The sequence below is a fragment of the Mytilus galloprovincialis genome, chromosome 12 (assembly GCF_965363235.1).
Source record: "Mytilus galloprovincialis chromosome 12, xbMytGall1.hap1.1, whole genome shotgun sequence".
NCBI classification, from domain to species: domain Eukaryota; kingdom Metazoa; phylum Mollusca; class Bivalvia; order Mytilida; family Mytilidae; genus Mytilus; species Mytilus galloprovincialis.
In genome coordinates, this window is record NC_134849.1 from 16,318,760 (window position 1) to 16,344,609 (window position 25,850).

Consider the following 25,850-nt stretch of genomic DNA (forward strand, 5'->3'; position numbering starts at 1 on the left):
GCATTAAAATTAGAAAGATCATATCATAGGGAACACGTGTACAAAGTTTGAAGTCGATTGGACTTCAACTTCATCAAAAACTACCTTGACCAAAAACTTAAACCTGGAGCGGGACAGACGGACGGACGAACGGACGCACAGACCAGAAAACATAATGCCCCTCTACTATCGTAGGTGGGGCATAAAAAAAGATTTTTTATACTCCTTATTGCTATTTGTCTGCCAATACTGGACTTCACAAAAAAGGTTCACGTAAAATTTTGATGTCATAATACAAAATATCTGACTTCACAATGGAAAAGTGATTGTTGTATGACGTCAATAGTTCAAGTGGGGCAGATTCTCTGGTCACCTAGGACAGGCTTTTAAATAGCATTAGGTGTATTGTCAAACATTGAAATTTCAAGTTAAGCAATTATAACAAATATTTAAAAGCTTACGGCATGACCAAAAAGAATGTAAAACTGAATGTGGAGTTATAAATTATGTTAGGAAAGGTACATTTTTTCGAGGTACATAGCATAGATGGCAATGCCATTATTGCCCTTCATCATATTTCATAATTATATATAGGAAGGTAGTAATGCTCTTTACCGTCAGGCGTCAAATGGCAATTTTCAGCTATCGTTAGCATCAAATTGATTAAAATTTTACCGTGATTCGTCAAAATATCCTCATCGTGATTGGTCAGAGGTCTCAAATAATTATTGATACCGTTATTATTTGAAAAAAATTAATGTGATTCGTCAAAACCATTTGATTTTTTAATCGTTTAAAAGTAAGTGCATATTATATCGTCATGCACAAACAATAACTGTTAATGTCATTTGGCAAGAATTTTTACTGTATTCGTCATGAAAGTACCCCAATTACCACCCTCATATACAGCATAGTCTGGACAAGAAAAAAATAGAGGGCAATAACTCTTATAAGTTGTCATCCAACAATTTTGCCTAGGTTTGACCTATTTGTAGATCCTGGTTTGCTGACATTTTTTGATTTTCTGGTATTTATTTAGTTTTCAAGGTTATAGGCAATAATGAGGGAAAGAATGTCATTTTAAAGCAATTTCTCTGGATAAAATTTCAAGTGACAGTTAGACAGTAGGTAGATCTCACCATTTACAACGTAATTGCCATTTCTGATTTTTTCCTATCTATATTGTTTTTCATGACAATAGATAAATATGAAGTCATTCTGTTCAGTCATAATGGAGAAATGTATAACAAAACAATTTGAGCTTGTTCCTCGTATTGCAAGTATTTATAAATAGGAAGTCTATGTCTGACAAATCAGAAAAGTGCTCGCACCAATCACCAAGAGGGATAATGCCTGAATTGTGCATGTGTTGTTATTTATAGGAAAAGAATGTAAACATTGAAAGTGAAATAAAAGTAAATCATTTGATTAACATATTTGATCCACAAAAAATTGTTCTTATCATATATGGTAATAAAATGACTTGCTGAGTACAGCCTTATATCAGTGTTCTCCCCAGGCCGTTTTAGCGTCGCGGTACCGCGACGCTATATTTCTTCCCGTGACGCTATAATAATTACTGCGACGCTATAATTATTACCTCAACGCTATAATTATTTCAGTCAGGATGTTATTTTTCTCGTTCCTAAATTTTGAACTTTCATCTAATTACCACTTATGATCATAAAAAATATATCACTTTTAATTGTAATCCCTTCAAGTCGGACAATAGAGGCAATTTAGAGTGGTTAAATAGGTGTTAATTGCCCTTTGGGAGATAACTGTTTGGATACGAAGACCCCAAGCTGTCACTTTGACATGATTAATACCACGTGGTTTGCAATCGGCAAATTTCGACCAGGGGAAAACGTAATCAGAAAATCATAAAAAAATCGAAATATATGTTTGCTATAAAATGAAAATTCAAAGAAACAAACAATTTTTCTCTTTTAAAATGAGGTTGAGTCTTATCTTTTCACGACTTTTAATATATTAGTATTACTTTCTTTCTCTTCCTATTACTTTTTGTAAATCGAGAGTGAAAATTTTGATTTTGGGCTAAATAAGTTTTGTACTTTCTTTAGAAAGTGATCAAAATTGGCTTGTGTATATGTTTCATTTATTTAATGCATTAAAAACGCCATATGCATTCCCAATCTCTTGTCAAACATTGGTTATTTTCGTATTTTTCATTGCTTCCGGCGGCCATTTAATATTTAAGTGTAAATTACTGATCGGAACCGGACCAGATATGACAAAAATCAGCATTTTACAATAATATTACATATGCACAAATGGCACAGTAGACAGAAAACAATGATACATAAAGAGAAAACTAAGCATTAACAGACTACTTGTAGATAACTTTGTTAAAAACATATCATTTTGTAAAAAGAAACAACTGGGACCATGAACCAATATGTTTCAAAGACATGATAAAGAATTTTTCTATTCAATTTTTTTATTAAGAACTCATGTTTTTTCCTACATATTTAGTGCAATTGTATCTATGCTAGTTGCACTATAATAAACCATTCATTCATTTAGCTGGGTATAGGTAGGGTAACTGGAACCACACATATATTTTTATTTAGACTAAGATGAAAAAAACAATTCTGGAACTATAAATGAATATAGAAAACATAAACTGAAAATACTGTTATCATGGTTATAGTTTAATTGTATTCTCAGTTATGAATTCAACAAGATAAAAACAAAGAATAGGGTGGAATAGAATATTTTATTTACCAAATAAGGGCCTATAGCATACTAAAAATATAATACATTTTGTAATAAACAATAATGTATATAACATTAAGGAAATAAAGCGTTGCCACGACACGATAAATTACATTGAAAAAAGATACAATTTATTTTTTACGCCAAATGTGATGCTATCCAAAATTTCTGGGGAGAACACTGCTTATATGTGATATTACTGCTTGTTTAGGGTAATTACCTCCATACTCAATCCAATATGATATGGAACCATGTGGTATAATTTCAATGAGATTTAAAGTTATTCATTTAATGTCTGGCAACCAAATGTGTCTTCAACGTTGACAGTGCACACCTAAATAACCAGCAAAGCGAGTTATTTAAAAGTGTGCACAATACTTGAGGGAAATTCAAACAGACAGTACATGAATGTGTCCCCAGTACATGTATGCCCCATCCAAACTATCATTTTATATGTTCAGTGGAACGTGAAAATGGGGTAAAAACTCTAATTTGGCATTAAAATTTATCATAAGGAATATGTGTACTAAGTTTCAAGTTGTTTGACTTGAACTACATCAAAATCTTAACCAAAAACTTTAACCTGAAGCGTGCCAAACAGACGAACGAACGGACGCATAGCCCAGAAAACATAATGCCTTCAAATGGGGCATAAAAATATTACAGTCATTCCTAATAATTTAATTCTGAAATCTGTTTTTCAGGAGTAATTCATGATGGCTTGAGTCACATGACAAAATTATGTCTATGAGTTGATAGACACAAGCAGGCTTTTAGCCAATCAGAAGACGTCTTTCATCAATGCCCGTCCAAAACTAAATAACAAGTTAGTGACTAACACTTACAGATACTGTTTGATCTCAGACTGCTTTTTTATCGCCACTTTTTTCCTCTGCGCTATTTTCTGTAAAATAAATTATGTGAAATCAAAACACAAATGCATAGACAATGAAAGATTTTTAAGATATAATTTATGGAAGCCATAGATTTGTTGGAAATTAACACATGGCCTAGGCCGTGATATTCGAATTTTATCCTGAGCGTTAGCGAGGGATAAAATTAACGAATATCACGGCCCAGGCCATGTGTAAATTTACAACAAATCTATGGCTTCCATGAATTATTTCAATTCTAATACGACAAATACGATCATTAAAAAACTGAAGCGATGATGGGTATACCGTGTGTGTGGCTGTTCTATTTTACCCACTGTTCGATAAATGTAAAACAAATCTAATAAACCTGCATGAATGATTTCTTAACCAACCGCTAGAAAAAAAAATGTGATTACTTTTTTTACTTCTCAGTAAACCCAACATTTGCAATTTTAGATTTGCATTTTTTATCGTAAGCTACCGTTAAATTCACTGTTGACATGTTGTAACCAAGGAGCCGCCATGTTGACTTGCTGAAATCAGTAAATGTGCGTATATTGCAATAGAACAGAAAACAAGCAACACCTACCTCGATACTTTATTTTAATGCAATTGTATCCGAGTTTAGAAGGTAAACGCAATAGAAAAACCTTCAGCTTTGACGTTTTCATTCGTATGACGTCATGTTTTGAAATGATTTTAATGCGCAAAAATCATTTCTGGAATTTCGCGGAATTTTAATTTGTTTTGTTTTTGTCCATTTTTCCGTTCTCTTATGTGTACATTCTTTTTGTTATGCATCAGAATCAGAATAAATGTTCTGTAGGGTTTTATTCAATTGTAATTGTTAATAGCGAAATCCACAACCGTTTACACATAGGTTACGATACATGTGGATTTACGTGGGAGGCATATTTAAACAGCCATTTGTGTACATCTTGGAGTCTGCGCTAAGTATAGATATATCGAGAATTTTATCACAGTGTTGTTTACAAAGCGAAAGAAGCACGTCATATTAGAATGGCTAATATATTGTGAATCACCATGCAAATGGTCATTTTCACAGTCAGTAACAACTTTTTATTACATTAATATTTAATATGAAGATCTCTCACTTTTCTTGCAATAGCCAGAGCAGCTATGTGTCAGGGTAGCTTCTGCAGGCTAGCTATTGGTTAAAGGGTATTTGTATGTATCATATACAGTGTAACCTGCCTAATCTGGCACCTTAGTATTCCAACATTCTGCTTTAACCGATACATTTTCATGGTTCCAAAATATGCCTATCCTCACAGAAAACCTGATTATTCTGACACCCTGCAGAATTTGACATTTTTTTTCTGGTCCCCTAGTGTGTAGGATAACATAGGTTACACTCTCACCATGATCAGACAGACTGGTAAATTGTTAACTGTGAAACCACTGTGAAACCAAACAACAAAATTTTAAACATTGTTGAAACCGCTGAAATAACAAAACTAAGTTTTGCTGATAACGGACTATTTCTTTTTAAAGTGCTTAAAAATAGGAAAAAATAACCCTACTATATAAAAGAGGGACGAAAGATACCAAAGGGACAGTCAAACTCATAAATATAAAACAAACTGACAACGCCATGGCTAAAAATGAAAAGGACAAACAAACAACAGCACACACAACACAACATAGAAAACAAAAGAATAAACATGAACTCCACCAAAAAACTAGTGGTGATCTCAGGTGCTCTGGAAGGGTAAGCAGATCCTGCTCCACATGTGGCACCCGTCGTGTTGCTTATGGGATAACAAATCGGATAAATAGTCTAAATTCGGTAGGTCACATTCATGAAAGGGAAGGGGATTGTAGTTACGACGTAAGGAACATATCCGATATCATTTGTGAAACGGTTATTCCATAACGGTCAACCAACTCGTGATGGCGTCCGTAAAATTTACGAAGGGATGATTTCAACTTCACCATTTGGAACTCTTGGTTTAATAGCTTCCTTGTGAGCAGCAACCCTCTATCAAGAAAATCATGATACGAAATGCAAGCACGGGAATATCGTATCAATTGGGAGATATATACCCTGTATGCAGGTGCTGCTGGAATGTTGCTACTTAGAAATGGAAAGTTCACAATTGGAAAGCTGAAATCATCTCTTTTGTCGTAAAGTTTTGTTTTCAACCGACCCTCATTGTCAATTTCTAGATGTAAGTCAAGATATGAGGCCGACTTAACTGTATCTGTATAAATTGTCCAAAGTACTCATCTTGTCTTATCTCAGTGGCAAAAATTACTGACCCTTTTAACTTTTTACTGTTGTTTATAGTTTCTTTCTCTACTATCATAGTTTTCATAATCATTTAAACCCAACTTATTTTTACTGATACCTAATTTCTACACTTAACTCTATCTTGCCAACGTTGTAGTGATTTCTGGAAGCATTGAAGATTCAGGTTTACATATAACAATTTATTTTCTCATTTTTAAAAATTTGTCTGGTAAATTTATTCCTAATTGGTGTGTAGTTCAGAAATCAACATACCTCTTTTCTTTCATTCTCCTGTTTAATTACGTTCATTTCATATATCTCCCTTTCATCTTCTGGTAAACTCTGTAAAAATCTTTCATATTCCTCTAATTTCTGTTTTGTGATCTAAAAAGTTATTTAATAAAAGCAATGATCAATCTCTACTATTTTTTCACATTATCAGTGTTCTTCAGAGGGCTTTAAAACACTATGGTACCCTTGTGCTATATTTTCTACCATGATGCTATCTTAGATGATTTTATATTAAAATGTATAGGGACTGTTATGTTATATTTTTGGGAAATCCAGTGTTATGTTAATATCCATGGTGCTTTTTGAAAATTCTGAGGAGAACACTGCATTATTAAAATGATTAAGGAACCAATTGAAATTTAAAATAGCAAAATTAATGTATTTCAATGCACCAGTATGACAAGCCCATAAATATAAGAAAATGGAAACTTAAGTCAACTGTGGTTGTCATTGTTGATGGGGTTCATAAGGTTTCGTTTTTCTCAGTTCTTATATAAATTAGACTGTTGGTTTTCCCGTTTGAACTGTTATACACATGTCATTTTGGGGCCCTTTATAGCTTGCTGCTCAGTGTAGGGCCATGGATAACTGCTGAAGACCATACTTTGACCTATAATGGTTTACTTTTACAAATTGGTATTTGGAAGGAGAGTTGTCTCATTGGCAATCATACCACATCTTTCTATCTCTACTGTGGATTCATCTATTTTGTTGGGTACCAATTTTTGAGGATTAAGGAAAACTTTATGTTCTTGGATATTTAATTTTGAGGTTTTACTGAAATCTCCATACAAGCTTATAGAAATTTTTTAATTTGTTGAACATTTAATTACGTGGTTCATTTGTACCCAGGAAATCAGTAAAAAATTGGTATCCCACAAATAATAAGAAATCCACAGTAATTACCTTTAGAGCTTCATCAGTGTATTTTTCTTTCTCCTGCTCACTTAGATTATATCTAATTACCTTTAGAGCTTCATCAGTGTATTTTTCATTCTCCTGCTCACTTAGATTATATCTTATTACCTTTAGAGCTTCATCAGTGTATTTTTCTTTCTCCTGCTCACTTAGATTATATCTAATTACCTTTTGAGCTTCATCAGTGTATTTTTCTTTCTCCTGCTCACTTAGATTATATCTAATTACCTTTAGAGCTTCATCAGTGTATTTTTCTTTCTCCAGCTCACTTAGATTATATCTAATTACCGTTAGAGCTTCATAGAGTATTTTTCTTTCTCCTGCTCACTTAGATTATATCTAATTACCTTTAGAGCTTCATAGAGTATTTTTCTTTCTCCAGCTCACTTAGATTATATCTAATTACCTTTAGAGCTTCATAGAGTATTTTTCTTTCTCCTGCTCACTTAGATTATATCTTATTACCTTTTGAGCTTCATCAGTGTATTTTTCTTTCTCCTGCTCACTTAGATTATATCTAATTACCTTTAGAGCTTCATCAGTGTATTTTTCTTTCTCCAGCTCACTTAGATTATATCTAATTACCGTTAGAGCTTCATAGAGTATTTTTCTTTCTCCTGCTCACTTAGATTATATCTAATTACCTTTAGAGCTTCATAGAGTATTTTTCTTTCTCCAGCTCACTTAGATTATATCTAATTACCTTTAGAGCTTCATAGAGTATTTTTCTTTCTCCTGCTCACTTAGATTATATCTAATTACCTTTTGAGCTTCATCAGTGTATTTTTCTTTCTCCTGCTCACTTAGATTATATCTAATTACCTTTTGAGCTTCATCAGTGTATTTTTCTTTTTCCTGCTCACTTAGATTATATCTAATTACCTTTAGAGCTTCATAGAGTATTTTTCTTTCTCCTGCTCACTTAGATTATATCTAATTACCTTTTGAGCTTCATCAGTGTATTTTTCTTTCTCCTGCTCACTTAGATTATATCTAATTACCTTTAGAGCTTCATCAGTGTATTTTTCTTTCTCCAGCTCACTTAGATTATATCTAATTATCGTTAGAGCTTCATAGAGTATTTTTCTTTCTCCTGCTCACTTAGATTATATCTAATTACCTTTAGAGCTTCATAGAGTATTTTTCTTTCTCCAGCTCACTTAGATTATATCTAATTACCTTTAGAGCTTCATAGAGTATTTTTCTTTCTCCTGCTCACTTAGATTATATCTAATTACCTTTTGAGCTTCATCAGTGTATTTTTCTTTCTCCTGCTCACTTAGATTATATCTAATTACCTTTTGAGCTTCATCAGTGTATTTTTCTTTTTCCTGCTCACTTAGATTATATCTAATTACCTTTAGAGCTTCATAGAGTATTTTTCTTTCTCCTGCTCACTTAGATTATATCTAATTACCTTTTGAGCTTCATCAGTGTATTTTTCTTTCTCCTGCTCACTTAGATTATATCTAATTACCTTTAGAGCTTCATCAGTGTATTTTTCATTCTCCTGCTCACTTAGATTATATCTAATTACCTTTAGAGCTTCATCAGTGTATTTTTCTTTCTCCTGCTCACTTAGATTTTATCTAATTACCTTTAGAGCTTCATTAGTGTATTTCTCTTTCTCCTGCTCACTTAGATTATATCTAATTACCTTTTGAGCTTCATCAGTGTATTTTTCTTTCTCCTGCTCACTTAGATTATATCTAATTACCTTTAGAGCTTCATCAGTGTATTTTTCTTTCTCCTGCTCACTTAGATTATATCTAATTACCTTTAAAGTTTCATAGAGTATTTTTCTTTTTCTCCCTCACTAAGATTATATCTTAATTACCTTTTGAGCTTCCTCAGCGTATTTTTCTTTTTCTCCCTCACTCAGATTTTTCCAATCTTCTCCATTCTGTCTCATGGCATCGTTGCTTTGTATTTTGCCTTTCAGTTTGTGCAAGTTTTGAGATGTGAACACTTGAAAAGCTGACCTGAAAACAAAAAGAATGTGTCCATAGTACACAGATGCCTCACTTGCACTATCTTTTTCTATGTTCAGTTGACCCTAGCCTGTAATTGCGATAGAGTACAACAAGAGGCTGTCACAACGACAGCAAACCGGATTTATTAACATTTATTTGTGTCCTGCCAATATCACAAGAACCATAACAGATGAACGGTGAAAGTGAAAATCGTCAATATCAAATTTGACCTCCATTTTGTCATCAGTATCAACATATTAAAATTTGAAAAGCTTAGGTTGAATGGTTCATGAGTAAATGCAACAACATGAATGGAAACGCCATTTTTCGATCTTTCAAGCACCATAACTCCTGAACGGTAAAAGTCAAAATCGACATTATTGAACTTGACCTCCATTTTGTCATCAGTAACAACATATTAAAATTTGAAAAGCTTTGGTTTAACAGTTCATGAGTAAATGCACGGACACGACTGGAAAAGCCATTTTTCACTCTTTCAAGAAACATAACTCCTGAACGGTAAAAGTCAAAATCGTCATTATTGAACTTGACCTCCATTTTGTCATCAGTAACAACATATTAAAATTTGGGAAGCTTTGGTTGAACAGTTCATGAGTAAATGCACAGACACGACTGGAAATGCCATTTTTCAATCTTTCAAGAACCATAACTCCTGAATGGTAAAAGTCAAAATCGTCAATATTGAACTTGACCTTCATTTTGTTGTCTGCAACAACATATTAAAATTTGAAAAGCTTTGGTTGAAAGGTTCATGAGTAAATGCACGGACAACATTTGGTTGCCGCCCGCCCAGCCGCCTGCCGTACATCCCCAAACCAATAACCTACATTTTTGTCACAAAAATCCGGTTAAAAATGATTTATGATTGAAACTAATAGGGACAACATTGATGTGTTTCTCTACGAAATTTAAAAGGGAACCAGTCGATCTTTTGAGTTATAATTTTATGATGCATGGAATGAAAATTACCCCTGATGATGTTTTTTTATATTTTCTATTTATTCTATTCAGTCAGTTAAGACGTCTGAATTTGGATGTGAATTTCTGACGGCTTCCATACAGTTGTTATCTAAATAAAATTAAAGTTAAGAATCTAGTTTTGAATAGTACAAAAATCAACAACTATTCAATAAAAAAACCCACAAAAACACAGATGGAAATTAAAAAGCCAATTGTTCATGAACAATTGAAAGGTCTTTCCTTTTTTTTCTTTTATTGGTAGCCTTCTGAGTTAAAAAATATATGGTTGCTAAGGACTTTTATGTTCATAACAAGTGGTTGCTAAGGACAAAAATCATTCCTAAGGATAAAAATATTATTTCCAGTATTAAAAAATTCATATGTACTATTCAAAGTTTTTAAAGTTAAAAAAATAAGTGATTGCTTAGGACTTATATGACACTGCTAGGGACAAAAATGTCAATTCCAGTATTAAACATTTCATATTTATATTATTCATAGCCTTCTAAATCCAAAAATATATGGTTGCTAAGGTGTTTCATGTCGTTGCTAGGGACTTTGACCTCTGATCTTGACCTAACTTTGTAGATCTTCTTATGCTGAACATTTTTGCAAGTTTCTTTCTATCTCTAACCTCTTTTGGGTTATAAGCGAAAAATCATCATTTCGAACCTAAAAAACAGTTTTCGTGCACTAGGTCCATAATAGTTGGTCCAATAATTTTGAACCCAACATAACAAATGTAGATCTGGACAACACACATTTTCTCTGTTATATTTTATCTTTTACGGTTATTGAGTAAATCCGATAACAAGCTAATTTTCGTAGTCATGTAAATTGATGATCATCAAATTGGTGAAGATCCTATATGTAGCTACAACTTACGGTTGATGAGTTTTAGTGGCCAACCAACATCGGTTAATTTTTGAAGGGGCATAACCCTACCAATGAGTCGTTGAATCTTTTAAATCCATATGTAATGAAGAACCAGGGTCTGTTCCTGAACAAATTCCACCCTTTGTTTTTTTCTACCTATTATGGTTACGGAGTTAGAATGATAACAAGGTTTTCAGTGTAAGGGGAGATAACCCTTATAAGCACAGAGAAAATATAGCAAATATATAACATCTACACATGGTGAATCCATATGTTGAAAAAGCTTTACCTCGGTACAAAATACAGTTTATCAGTAAACATTCACCATCTTATATAATAAGTGGTTGGCATTTAACTGTGAAATTAACGCAATTTCTAATATGAAATATGAGAACATAGATTTTATAATAATATTGGTTCAGAATATTTACCCTTACCATGTAAGGCCTGTAATATTACGGCCGTACCCAAAACACAATTTTTTGGCTCTATACATTTTGAGGTCAAGTTATGCCATTTTTTTAAAAGTGAATGCATGTTTCCTTAATCTTACTCTTTATTGTCATATTTCTCAGTTCAAATGTTCATAGTGAGCTCAAATATGAACTTCCAAAATAGAGATCAGACAAAACTGTTTTTTTGTAGGGGTGTGTTTCCCTTCAAGGTCGGATACAGGAAGTTCTGAGGCCTTAAACTTTTATAAATAGTGTAAACCAGAGGGCATTTAAGTACTGATCATGTTTATTTTGAAATATGCAAAGACAACCACTATTTCTGGTTGGGGTTCCAGTTACAGCAGTGTTCTAGGATTCCCATTACCCGTTACCCGGGGTAAGTGGATTAGGACAACGGGTAAGTCATTTTTTAGCCTTTGTCACCCGGTGGTAAGTCAATTTTCAAGTTCGGGGAAGCAGAAAAACTCTTGAAATTTCCCGGTCCTCTTCAATTTTCCCATATCTGCTTTTTATTTTTATTAAATCACGAGAAAAAACTTTGATAAAAGATCGAAGATTTTGTCGATGTCTATCGGCGCTTTTATTCAAGCACTCGTTTACTAGGTGTAATCAAGCGCAAAAGAGACCACATTCTTCTATCATTCTAAAAGTCGGTCACGGTGTCGGTAAAATCGGAAAATCCGGATTGATAACTGGTGCTTAAATCAGGACATAAACGATTTTTTTTCTTGTCATCGGAGGAAAATAAACTTACAGTTGCATTTATTATAGCTCTTTATAAATGACATAGTAATAACTATAACATATTTGTCAAATTTAGTAAGAAATCGTTTTTTTTGCGCCGTCCGCATTGGTTGGCGGATTTAACTTTTAGATGTGGGTAAGTAATTTTTTTATTGATCTTACCCGTGGTAAGTCAAGGTGCCAAAAAATCCTAGAACACTGTACAGAAAAAAAATCAGAAATTTCAGATTTTTTGTGCAAATGACCTTCTTTAAACTGGTGTGCACAGACTGTCAGATCAGTTTCACTCCAAACTAAGAACTGCTGTGAGTAATGTGTTCAATGGGTTCCACTCTACATGTAGACTACAGTAGGATATATCTATTGGCATCCTTCAGACTTCCAGGTCAAGAAAAAGGACGAAAATATAAAATAGAATTTTTTTCTGAAGAGTCTTTATTTTATAAAAATTGTACCATTTCTGAGTTACCTTCCTTTAATACATAAAGTTGAAAAATAATCAAATCAAGCAAAAATATTCTTCTATTCTTAAATTCCAATAATTGGTTCTCTTTAATTTCAAATGAAAATACTTCAACTTTGATTTGGAGACTTAAATAATAAGTTCATCCTTGAATAGCATACAAAATATAATTGCCTGAAACATTTTTAAATTTGAATTTCCGTGTGTAATTAATTTTGTACAGCCCAAGATCTGCATGAGCTGTAAATAATTATGTTATGCCCAAGTACTGCATTTTCTGTTACTAGTGTTCGTAATTTTGCACAGCCCAAGGTCTGCATTATCTGTACAATGCTGTAGTTAATTTTGTATAGCCAAATATATGCGTTAATTATTACTAATTTAGAACAGCCCAAGGTCTGCATTAACTATTAGTAATTTTGTACAGCCCAAGGTGTGCATTAACTGTTAGTAATCTTGTACAGCCCAAGGTCTGCATTAACTGTTAGTAATTTTGTACAGCCCAAGGTCTGTTTAAACTATTACAGTAATTTTGTACAGCCCAAGGTCTGCATTAATTGTTAGTTATTTTGTACAGCCCAAGGTCTGCATTAACTGTTAGTAATTTTGTACAACCCAAGGTCTTTTTAAATTATTATAGTAGTTTTGTACAGCCCAACGTCTGCATTAACTGTTAGTAGTTTTGTACAGTACAAGGTCTGTTTAAACTATTAGTAATTTGTACAGCCCAAGGTCTGCATTAACTGTTAGTAATTTTGTACGGCCCAAGGTCTGCATTAACTGTTAGTAGTTTTGTACAGCCCAAGGTCTGCATTAACTGTTAGTAATTTTGTACAGCCCAAGGTCTGCATTAACTGTTAATTTTGTACAGCCCAAGGTCTGCATTAATTATTAGTAGTTTTGTACAGCCCAAGGTCTGCATTAACTATTAGTAGTTTTGTACATACCAAGGGGTGAGATTTTTAAATAACTATGCATAATTTTTGTAGTCACTAATATATATTATTCATTTAAATTAACACAAAGACTTACGTTTTTGTTGGCTTCTTTAAAACTGGTGCTGTTGTCTGATTAGAAAAAAATGAAAATAAACATAAGGTAATAAATACTTTGCATAGATCAAAACTGGATTCCATTCATAAAAATGTTTTTCAGTACACTAAATGATTGAGGTCTAGTACAGCACCACATTTAAATATATCAAAGAGAGCGACAGTAGTATACCGCTGTACATGTTTATTTAAAAAAAACAGAAACCTAACTAAATCGGAGGGAAACACATCAACTATAAGAGGAACATTATAAACACCAAACTGTAACATGTGTAACAAAAACAAATGCCAACAAACATAGAACTCATTGATATTTAACAACTGCCATATACCTGACTTGGTACAGTATTTTTTTTTAAATGACCTCCTGCTTATAAAATTTTTCATCCATACCTTAGCTGATGCCTTGGCTAAATCTTGTGCTACTTTTTCAGCTTTCTTTTTCCACTTGTTCTTTTTTTCTTCACTCAAGCTCTTCCATTTCTTTAGGTAGTGCTCATGAGCAGCATCACCACTTCCCTGAATACATTTAAAATACATTACAGCAGAATGCAATGGGTGTGTAGGTAAAGGTAAAATCTCCAGTTAGCCAGCTTGTTAGCTGAACCGTGAAGTCATTGTTAGGTTAGGTATATTAACCTCCTTAGTAGTTTAGTCCTAAAGACAGATATATTGGTTATCTGATGGACTAGTCTACTCTTACAGGAGGGTAGTTTACCTAACCTAATGACTTCACGATTCAGCTAGCAAGTAAGCTATAACAAATGGTATTACCTTTACCTATACACACTCAATGTATTCTGCTGTAAAAGTTTTGTATAATGCTAACATTTACACAAATTCAGAATTCATTATATCTGTCATTAATATATATCATTCAATAAGAATGAACTGGGGATTCATTGATTTTGGGGTATTAATTTTTATGGATTGAGAAAAACTTTCATTTTCTTGGATATTTCATTTCCCAGTTTTGCAAAAGCCTTCATACTAACCTATAAATTATATATATATTTGTGAACTGTTGAACATTGAAATTTGTGGTTCATCTGTGGAACATATTACACAGACATTGGCATGTAACGTGGAATAGTGAATCCACACAGTATTTGATCATTTATACAATAAACAATTGAAATAAGTCTGGACATTTTCTTATTCAAATAGACCACTCTATACTATGAACAAATACACCTGGAAGTACTTGGTGTAACTCTAGATCTACATTGTAACTTTGCCACTTATATTTCTTTGCATACTGTACATATATAAAATCATATTTTAAAGAATAACAAGTTATATCTTTTTATATTTAATTGGTCTACTAGTATTGATATGAAAATATGGTATTAGGTGTGAGCCAAGGCTCTGTGTTAAAGATTGTACTAGACCAATAAGGGTTTTCTTTTACAAATTTTGACTTGGATGGAGCGATGTCTCATTAATATTGGCACTCATACCACATCTTATTTTTTGAGACATTTCATATCTGAAGTGACAAAAATTCCTCTGAAAGTCTTACCTCTTCAACATCTTCTTTAGCAACTCTGTTTTTGATATACAACTCCTGAGCCCTTTGACTGCAATGATATAAACATGATAAAATTAAATTGATTTAAAATTACGAGAAAAAAAAACATGTTAGAATCACAACATTGTACTATTTTTTTACAGTTGATTTCCTACTGCATGTAGAGCAAGACTTTGGTTAGCTTGCTTGCTTTGTTTGTATATTGTACAATTGTAATTGGGATAACGTCCAATCAAATTTAAATATAATATTTTCAGGTTAAAATATGCCTATACATGTATATATATTGTTTGAAGATGTCAATGTTAATTACATAGGACAGACTGATTGACCTATAATGTATACCAATAATGTACATCACAATAAACTAAAATTGAGAATGGAAATGGGGAATGTGCCAAAGAGACAACAACCCGACCATAGAGCAGACAACAGTAGAAGGTCACCAACAGTCAGGGGACTTACTTAAATGAGTGATTTTCTAAATCACTGATTCAAGTAACATTATGTTCATAAAGGTTGGAAGTAAGGGTTGTCTTTCTTTGATAATCACTTATTTACGTAGTACAATTTTATCACTAGACTAAGTGATTTCATTTTATTGTAGTTTTGAATATAGAATACTAATGATCCAGGGACTAATTATGTTGCTAAAATTATCAGAACCAAAATCTGTGTTGTCTAGGAGGACCAGGTCATGTCAGATGATGACCTTGTACTGAATCTAGGATAATGACATAAAAATCACTTCTTTAAGTATCATACCTCAATTTCCTTCCCAAAAATCACTTCTTTAAGTATCATTATTTTAATAACCCCCACTAATTTCAACACCCCCGAACAGTGATTTTTTTATCACGAACAGTAGAATTTTATTACATAATCTGAAAGATGAAACCTTGAACTTTACAGGAAAAATGATCCCACTGCTGGGAAAAATCTGTAAAGAAAGTATCAGTTCATTATGTAAAGCCATTATTACAGCATTTTTTCAACTAAAATAGAACTTGCAACTAAATGATAGTATCAAAGGCATAAACCTTGCTACTTAAAAGAAGCAAAAAGTTCATTTTTTTTCAATTTTACTATAAATGAAAAGATATTATCTAAACCTATGTGTTTAAAATTTTGGTAAAACTACAAAATCACAATTTATGACAAAATTTCAAATTTGCTACTTAAATAAGTGATTTAAAAATCACAATAAGTCCCCTGACTGACCAACAGGTCTTCAATGCAACGAGAAATTCTCGCACCCGGAGGTGTCCTTCAGCTGGCCCCCAAACAAATATATACTGGTTCAGTGATAATGAACCCCATACTAAACTCCAAATTGTACACAAGAAACTAAAAGTTAAAATAATACAAGACTAACAAAGGCCAGAGGCTCCTGACTTGGGACAGGCGCAAAAATGCGGGGTTTAACATGTTTGTGAGATCTCAACCCTCCCCCTATACCTCTAGCATGTTTTACAGGGAGGAGAACACACTCATCACCACCTACTGTATACTTAAGAATAACGGATGGGGGAATATATTAAGTGTTTTTTTCTGAAAGTAACCCACATCTACCCCCTTAATTGATACATACGTCAAAGTTGATTTCTTCTGTCCTGTAGGGTTCTTTTTAGCTGGACTCTGCTATAAAGTAAAAATATGTAATCTTTAAATTTAAAGAAGTTCATTCTGTTTAGACTATCAGAATTTGGACCTTTCTTAAAACAGCTAAATTCAATATTTTTTTTAGAAATTACCTTTAAAAATTCAAACCAAAAATATTAAAAGTTTATAATTTTAATAGATATACTTCTTTAAGTGGCATGCATCAATCTTTTCTTTTTTTAACTACGCGAAAGAAATGGAGAATGTGTTCATGGAACACATACCCAGACGATGTCCCCACTAACATGACTTATATAATGATAAACTAGAGGCTCTTGAGAGGCTGTGTCACTCACCTTGGTCTCTGTGCATATTAAAAAAAAGACACAGATGGATTAATGACAAAATTGTGTTTTGGTGATTGTGATGTGTTCGTAGATCTTACTTTACTGAACATTCTTTTAGGCCAGGTGAGCTAAAAAAGGGCATAACTCTAGAAAGACAAACAATTGTCACACATATTGGAACTGGATGTTGGATTTGAACGGATTGATAATATACAAATGTAGTCTCAGATGCATGATTTTTTTATTAGTTGTTAGTGGCTTTGAACTATAGTTAACTGTGAGTACTCTCAGATCTGTTCAGTGTCTTTTTTTGTTGTTGGGATGTACAAGCACTCAGCCACGTCCACTTGTATTTTCGTTCATCTGATGAGTTAAGCCTTTTTCAACTGATTTTTATAGTTTGTTCTTATATTGTACTGTTATCATGGTTATACCAATGTCCCAGGTTAGGGGAGGGTTGGGATCTCCCTAACATGTTTAACCCCACCACATTATGTATGTATGTGCCTGTCCTAAGTCAGGATCCTGTAATTCAGTGGTTGTTGTTTAATTGTTTAGGTGTTACATATTTGTTTTTCGTTTATTTTTATATAAAAATAAATAAGGCCGTAACTTTTCTCGTTTGAATTGTTTTATATTGTCATTTCGGGGCCTTTTATAGCTGACTATGCGGTATGGGCTTTGCTCATTGTTGAAGGCTGTACGGTGACCTATAGTTGTTTATTCTGTGTAATTTTGGTCTCTTGTGGAGAGTTGTCTCATTAGCAATTGTACCAGGGCTTCCAAAACGGTCATATATTCCGGTTATTTGTATAATGTCCGGTAAACGTCTGGCTGGGCAAAGCATGAAACGGTCATATCCTTTTTAGTTTTCAAGGCTTTTTCGGTAATTTTTACATAATTCACGATCTTTTTTACCCAACCTTTTGCCTTTAACATCAACACATTTACGGTCATAAATGTGACATGATGATTAATTACTATCAAAACAACACCAACTTCAATACTTTCTAATTTTAATCAAGGCTAATTAGTGGTTGAATTGGACAGCTGAAATCTACCTGTTCAGGTGACAGATGAACTATGTTCAGTACTGGACATCGTATAAATTGATCGCTTTATTCATAATCATTTTCTTACATTTCAGCAGTTTGTACAGTACAGGTAGGGACTTATTTTTATGGATGCCTTAATCCGTCTAGATGTCAGACTGGTCGGACAGTTGTCCCAGTGTAATAAACACCTGCTGTGCAATATCCAAGTGGAAGGTCGTAAATCAATCTGTACCAGCTTGATTAGAATTAAATTTTACCTGTACAGATATATACGTATTTATGGAGGATAGATAAATGTAAAATATTGTTTTGTATTCAAAGAGAAAGAATTAAAATTAAAATTAAATATAAGAAATAAAATTCAAATTAAATATAAGAATAAAAATTAAAATTGAATATAATTTTTTTTTTTTATAATTTGAAAATGAAATCAAGACGATTTTTAACAATATATTGTGTTGCCAATTATTTCAATAGTTTTGTGCCAATAAACTATTTTGTATTTGTATTTGTAAACCGTAAATATTTCATCTAATTCAAAATAATAAGCCTAATAACAACCAAGACTGTTTTCAATAGAAGTTTAAATCAAATTGTTGAGACTTCAATCCCGTAAATTATACGAGTTTTCGTTGATGGTTATATTATTTCCCGCTTTTAACGTCCTGTTCCTTTATATGTTATTATAAGAAACTCAATTTTAAGTATAAGGCCAACATATATCGTATTTATGAAATATGTATAGGCATTGTGAATTAAGTTATTTTCCTTTTGATACAACTTTCCCCGTCGGAGCCTCTACATCTATTCACACCTGTCAATCATTTCTCGCAAGTGAAACATTTTGGTCAGACAGATCACTCGTGCTTTCTATTTTGACATATTTCCCGTTAATCTCTTTGAAAGTCAAACAATTGGTTTCCTTTAATACAATATTTATAACGCCGAGATCATATTTCGATTCCTATTTTTTTTATTTTATTTAAAATTGTTGACACTCGATATAAATATATATGCCTTTCTATTTTCATGTCTGAAATATTTTATGAAAATCGCCGGTGTTATAAATATATTTTACAAATTGTATCAAATCGATACACGAAAATCAAAGTTTAACCTTATATAGTTTATTGACTAAATGCACATTTATACCCCAATGGGGTTGAAGGCTAGTCGTACTAGTCATGATCAGCTGTCTTTACTTTTTTGTCGTACTTCTAGTCATTCTAAAGCTCGCGCAGTCAGTATGATTTTTTAAATCGTTGTTGTATTATTTCCGAAGTTTAAAGGAGGTCTCCAAATAGATTATTTAAATGGGAATCCGGGAAATGACTGATAAAAATAAAACAATAAATAGTTAAAGAAGACTAAATCGTGTTTTGATTATACATGTATGTAAATCGATTAAATGTCTATTCTGGTAAATCGATCAAGAGCCTCAAAACTAAAACACAATAAATGTCAATCATTCAACATCAAATTTAATCATGAATGAAATTTCCCACGGTCGGTCAGTAAGGTCACCTGTGTTTACTGTTACGACATTTCCCGCCATATAAAAATCTCGTGCAGTGGACAAAATCGATCTTTAATATCTTTTATTAGCATTCAATATTATTGCGAGTGGAGTCAAGTTAAAGTTCAACCACGTGCACACGCTGTTGATCACTGATATGTGTATCATGGAATTGTCTTTTCACGGCAATTTTTTCTTTTTAGATTGCTATAAAATATAACATACAAGTTTCCTTTTTTACATGGATTGTGCGTAAATTAATATTATGCAATTAAGTTCGGGATTTCGGGATTAACCCTTTCGGGATCTGGGAATTCTTTTTTCGCGATGTCGGGATTTAAATTTATTTGAATTCGGGACCTTGGGACTTAGTGTTTTTAAGCCCGGGATTTCGTGATCCGGACCCATTTTACCCCCTACCCCCAAATGCAGATCAATTATATTAATTTAGCATAATGAACAAACACGGAAATCTTAAAATAAACTTATGCCCGAGAAGAATCATGTTTTCTTCTAGTGTTATTATTTGCGTTCTATTTTAGTCATACAACACCAACTTTCGGACAATATTTGTTTACAGTAAAAAGTAAAAACTACAAAGAATCATCAAGCTACTAATAATATACAAGTGTTGCCCACTGTAATTATTTTTATCTCGGAACTGACACAACAGACTGAATATTAAATACAAATTATAGAAATATTTTGCATGTGACCGCGTCAAACTCAAACGTATGCAGCAGCACTTGAGACAGCATTCTGCTAATCAATGGATTTGCGTGGAAAATAAATCAGTAAAATAAAAATAACCGTAAGCTTCAAGAAATAGAATACATGTAAAAATATATATGTTTAAAAAATTTATGCAAACAAATAAGAAAAAGATACAAAAAAAACAAACAAAAAAAAAACGAAAAGGAACATAAAATAAAAATATTTTTTAGGAACAAAGAAAATAAATATTAGCAGTTGAAATATCAAAACCATAATTAACAAAAATAGGCTATTTTTATTAAACAAAGTTTTCTCCAGTACTTCACCTGTAAAAATATTTTATGTCAAATACGATGTAGAACTAATATAATCAATAAAGTGACTGAGAGGTTAAAATTACAGGTAATCTGATTCTGAAATCAGTGAACCGTAATTCTAGCAAAACAGATTAAGATGAAAGGACCATTCACACCTGGATCTGTTGTTTAATGAACATACTACCTACCATAAAAATGTCGGATTATTCATATCCGACTAGACGGATTAAGGCATCCATAAAAATAAGTCCCTACCCGTACTGTATCTAATTGATTTAGTCCAAAAGATTAAAAATTAATAGAAATTAGTTTATCAACATGATTTGATGAAAAATTTAAAAAGGTTTTAAATGAAAAATCGTCAGAACTACGTCGTATGAACTAAAGCACGTGTGCGCATGTGCACAGGTGGGAAATTTAATAATGCATCATACATTTCTTCAAAAATGCTAAAATTATCATTGATACCTGTATCTAACTTTCATTTCAAGTATTTTGTATTCAGTTGTGCTTTGTAAACATACAAGGATTTTACGTATACGTTTATGGTCCATGTTTTACCAATGTCAAGTCAACTTCTGGTTAGAACAATGTGAAAACGAAAGTAAAGTTTTTGACAATGTCATTTTGCACAAATAAAAAGTATAATGCAGATCTATATGAGCACGCTGATGTGTACACTACGAATGATGCACTGCCAATTTAACAGTTACATCAGAACATCAAATTCATATCATATCAAAGTAAAGTTTAAAATCGTTTTTTTTTTAAAATGTAATGTCAATCATTGGAATGGCCATCTGATTACCATAATTGCCTTTTGTGACTTTTAAAGTCTTAAGGGATTAAAATCGGGATCAGATAGGAAATGTCCGGCTAGCTCAAATATTTTTTGGAAGCCCTGAATCGTACCACATCTTCTTTTTTATAATTAATCTGCATTTTGGGGTTTTATGCATGGTGTCATGTGTGTATAAGTTTCATAACATTTGATTGACGTAATATGAAGTTAAAGAGATCAAAATCCACAAGGACTGTTTAGTATGTTCAAGGTTTTACAGTTGATGTGTTGTTATAGAATTGTGCATAAGCCGCTAAAACCAATGTACCTCTCTTTCTTTTTCTTCATAATATTTTGTGTGTTTCTTTAATTCATCCACTGAAAAATAAAGTATATGAATAAATAATATAAACCAAAGACTGTGAAAATGGGGGAAATCTCTTAATTTGGCATTAAAATTAGAAAGATCATATCATAGGGAACATGTGTACTAAGTTTCAAGTTGATTGGACTTCAACTTCATCAAAAACTACCTCGACCAAAATCTTAAATCTGAAGCAGGACAGACAAATGACAGACGCATAAACCAGAAAACATAATGCCCATAAATGGGACATACAAATGGCTATTTATAAGACATTATAAGATATGTATTAAAATTATAAAAAGAAATAAGGTTTAAGCATCCTAATAGTGTTAGATAACGTAAACAAACACAAAAAATTATGGAAGTATCTAATAATTATTTGAACTGAACATTTTAATTATGATTGCTTAACCCTTTCAATGCTACACAAAAAATTCGAAAAATGGCTGCTGCTGCTGCATTTTATTTTGTGTTCAATCATTAGAACAGTATATTCCTTTTCAGACTTCTGTATCTTTTTTATTATAAGAGATACAGAGAAAGTTATTGCATGAAAAATGCACAGGAGAGCATGAACTGTAATGTTAGGCAATTATTTCAGTAAATTTCTCATCAAGTTACCTGTGTTTTCAGGTAATTAACAGGTAATAGGTGTAATTTATCACATTTGTGTTGAATTTTGAATAAAAACTACTTTTAGTCTTCATTTATTTTGTTGTTTTTCTGACATATAATAAGCTATAACAGTCAGGGGACTTACTTAAATGAGTGATTTTTTAAATCACTGATTCAAGTAACATTATTTCCAAAAAGGTTGAAAGTAAGAGTTGTCTTTCTTTAATAATCACCTATTTAAGTAGTACAAAATTATCACTAGAAGAAGTGATTTAATTTTATCGTAGCTTTAAATATAGAATACTAATGATCCAGGGACAAATTATGTTTCTAAACTGATCAGAACCAACATCTGTGTTGTCTAGGATGACCAGGTCATTTCAGGTGATGACCTTGTACTGAATTTAGGAAAATGACAAAAAAATCACTTCTTTAAGTATCATTATTTTATTAACCCCCACTAATTTCAACACCCCCGAACAGTGAAATTTTCATCGCGAACAGTAGAATTTTATTACATAATCTGAAAGATGAAACCTTGAACTTTACAGGAAAAATACTCCCACTGCTAGGAAAAATCTGTTGAGAAAGTATCAGTTCATTATGTTAAGCCATTATTATAGCATTTGTTCAACTAAAATAGAATTTGCAGCTAAATGACAGAATCAAAGGCATAAACCTTGATACTTAAAAGAAGCAAAAAATTATTTTTTTTCAATTTTACTAATGAAAAGATATCACTTATTTCAGTAAGTCCCCTGACTGTATAATAAGCAGACACCAGTTGCTCAATTCCGTAGCGTATTGCACCATGCAAAATGTATTCTGTAATTGTGGAACAAATTAATAGCTCTGTCTTCAAAATTTTTAGTCAACCTCCGTTTCCCCCCCTTTTTCAACGTCTCGTAATGATCGATCAAATCATATTTCCTACTCGAATTAAATGTAATATATACATTGAGATAACAAGAAACCTTTAAACTAATCCTCGTTGTCAGTTTAGCCATAGAAATGCTCAAATATTTCCATATTTACAGCTTCGTTTCCGATTTCCGCCATTTGCATAAATATTTATTTTCTATTTTCCTTCTATTTTCCTTTTATTGCATAATTTTACTATGAAAATTGCCAGGATTTCAAGCTCAAATGAGACCTTGAATATTCTGGATTCATACGACGAAAAATTAGAGGACCCGAATGAAAACTGAATGGTTTAAGTCTCCTGATGAAAAATCGATTGTTATCACGGCATATGCCGCGAATAGCAGTGGCGTACGTCATCGTGACATATGCTGTGTATAGCGTTGAAGGGGTCAACATTAACAATATTAAAACAAGAATTTTCAAATAGTCGTATTGCTGTAAACATGGAAAAGAGTTGCAGTGGACTATTAGGATGACTGAATAAAAATTCATATTTTTTAGTGTTTACTAACTTACTGGCCAGCCTAGCTTATGTTAATGTTCTTATGGAAAACCACTGCAGTAACAATATTCATTGTATGACCAAGAGATGTCAGGTTGACATCATTAATTATGGTAGCCTTAATCTTGTCTTGATAAAAAATACTTACATATTTGCAGGAGAATATCTGTATTATCTACACACTTACAACTCATCTAAAACATACAGAAAAATTTATATTTTCTCATTGTAATTTTTGTTACTTTTCTAATTTCTTCAAGTATGGCTCATTGTTTACTGAATAAAAATACATATATATATACTAAAATAACGAGGTCCAATTTGTCAGCCGTCATCGGGTAACAACGACAAATCAAAGAATTCAACTCTATATACAACTTATATAGGACTATGGTGTAGATTAAAAATTACACAACTCCAGACCCTTTTGTTTTCCACATAATTAATATTGCCAATAATTAACAAGTTCAGGGTCGAATCCGATACCGATACCAATAGTATATTCACCTGTTACCTATTCATGATATTACCTTATCTGTACGTTCTGCATAGATCTGACAGGCGCACCACCAAGTGGTGTATTTAGGATTTTGCTATATATATACACGGGTCATAATCACAGGGTTGACACTACTAAATTCAATCATTGTCAAATTGTTCCCTATTGTAGTATTTTAATCAGTAAGACTTTCTTAGATAACAATACGAATGCTAAAAATCTGGACTTAAAATAAGGTGTATAGGTATACATGGTATAGTTTTCAATTTGTTAGCGGGCATGACATAAAACAGCGAATAAAAGCATTAAACTCCATTCCAGGACCTTTTGTTTTCCAAAAAATAATTATTATTTAAAATAAAATCAAACATGTTCACCGTTTGCTCAACACCTGTTGGAAATTCAGATTCATACATTTTTGTCATGTGGTAATGGACAGTCACATGACAGATTCGGAGCTGACCTATACTATAGATAAACATGCCAACTCTGCATTACCACATGTGCCAGACTAGATCTTGTTCTGTTGACAGAGCATATGTATCTGATAACAAAACAGGAAAACTGTATTTATAGACATCATATAAATGATAAAAATACAATGTCATTAAATTTGTAATAACTACTACACATTGTAATAACTACACATGTACTATATATACATTTTGTACACACTTGGTCCTTTTGTCCAACCACTTATCTTGTGGATCTATGCAAGAAATCGTACTCTGGTATTTACATTTTTTGCAATTTAGTGCAGATTGGTTTACTTCCAAATTCAAATGTGTATATGTAATTGCAAATATCAAACCTTTGACATTATTTGAAATCCGTAGCTTGGTTAAAAGTTACACACGTGCTAGTTTAAACCGCCACAAGGGAGATAACCAAAGACTTGGATGGCTACAAAAGCAAGATTTATGACCCGAGCTCGTAACGTTATCTGACGATACTCATTCCTGATATGATCTGATATGATTACATGTCTATTTCAGGATAAGTTTAAACGAATCAGATATTTGTAGTTCACTGTGTAAAAGAATAAATAAATAAATCGATAATATTATGTTGGAGTCAGCATATTTGATATATCAGAGGTTGAAACCAAATTTAGATCATACTAGACAGTAGTCTTTATTTATCAAGTTTAATAAAAAGGTGCATATGTTTAAAGATATATGTCAGCGTCTTGGTGGTGTTACTTATTTATTTATTTGATAGGCCTATAGTAGTAGCGAGCGTTGAAAACGTAGCACATAAAATTGAGAAAGGAAATGGTGAATATGTCAAAGCGACAACCACCCGACCATAGAGCAAACAACAGCCGAAGGCAACCAATGGGTCTTCAATGTAGCGAGAATTCCCGCACCCGTAGGTGTCCTTCAGCTGGCCCCTAAAATATGCATAATAGTACAGTGATAATGGACGTCATACTAAACTCCGAATTATACACAAGAAACTAAAATTTAAAATCATACAA

The 25,850-nt window shown here is 32.5% G+C and overlaps 1 protein-coding gene across 1 annotated transcript in view; it reads right to left on the bottom strand.

Annotated features, from left to right (window-relative positions):
• LOC143053508 (uncharacterized) overlaps positions 1-25,263 on the bottom strand; it is a 37,209-nt gene extending 11,946 nt beyond the window's left edge. The window contains exons 1-10 of the mRNA XM_076226304.1: positions 25,182-25,263; positions 24,020-24,065; positions 21,792-21,841; positions 16,723-16,772; positions 15,123-15,180; positions 13,994-14,119; positions 13,581-13,615; positions 8,894-9,038; positions 6,121-6,231; positions 3,564-3,622 (exon numbers count right to left, since the gene is read on the bottom strand). Coding sequence (XP_076082419.1) covers positions 3,564-3,622; positions 6,121-6,231; positions 8,894-9,038; positions 13,581-13,615; positions 13,994-14,119; positions 15,123-15,180; positions 16,723-16,772; positions 21,792-21,841; positions 24,020-24,065; positions 25,182-25,190 — 689 coding nt within the window. The 5' untranslated portion in view covers positions 25,191-25,263. The remainder of the gene's footprint in view (positions 1-3,563; positions 3,623-6,120; positions 6,232-8,893; positions 9,039-13,580; positions 13,616-13,993; positions 14,120-15,122; positions 15,181-16,722; positions 16,773-21,791; positions 21,842-24,019; positions 24,066-25,181) is intronic.
• Between the last annotated feature and the right edge of the window lie 587 nt (positions 25,264-25,850).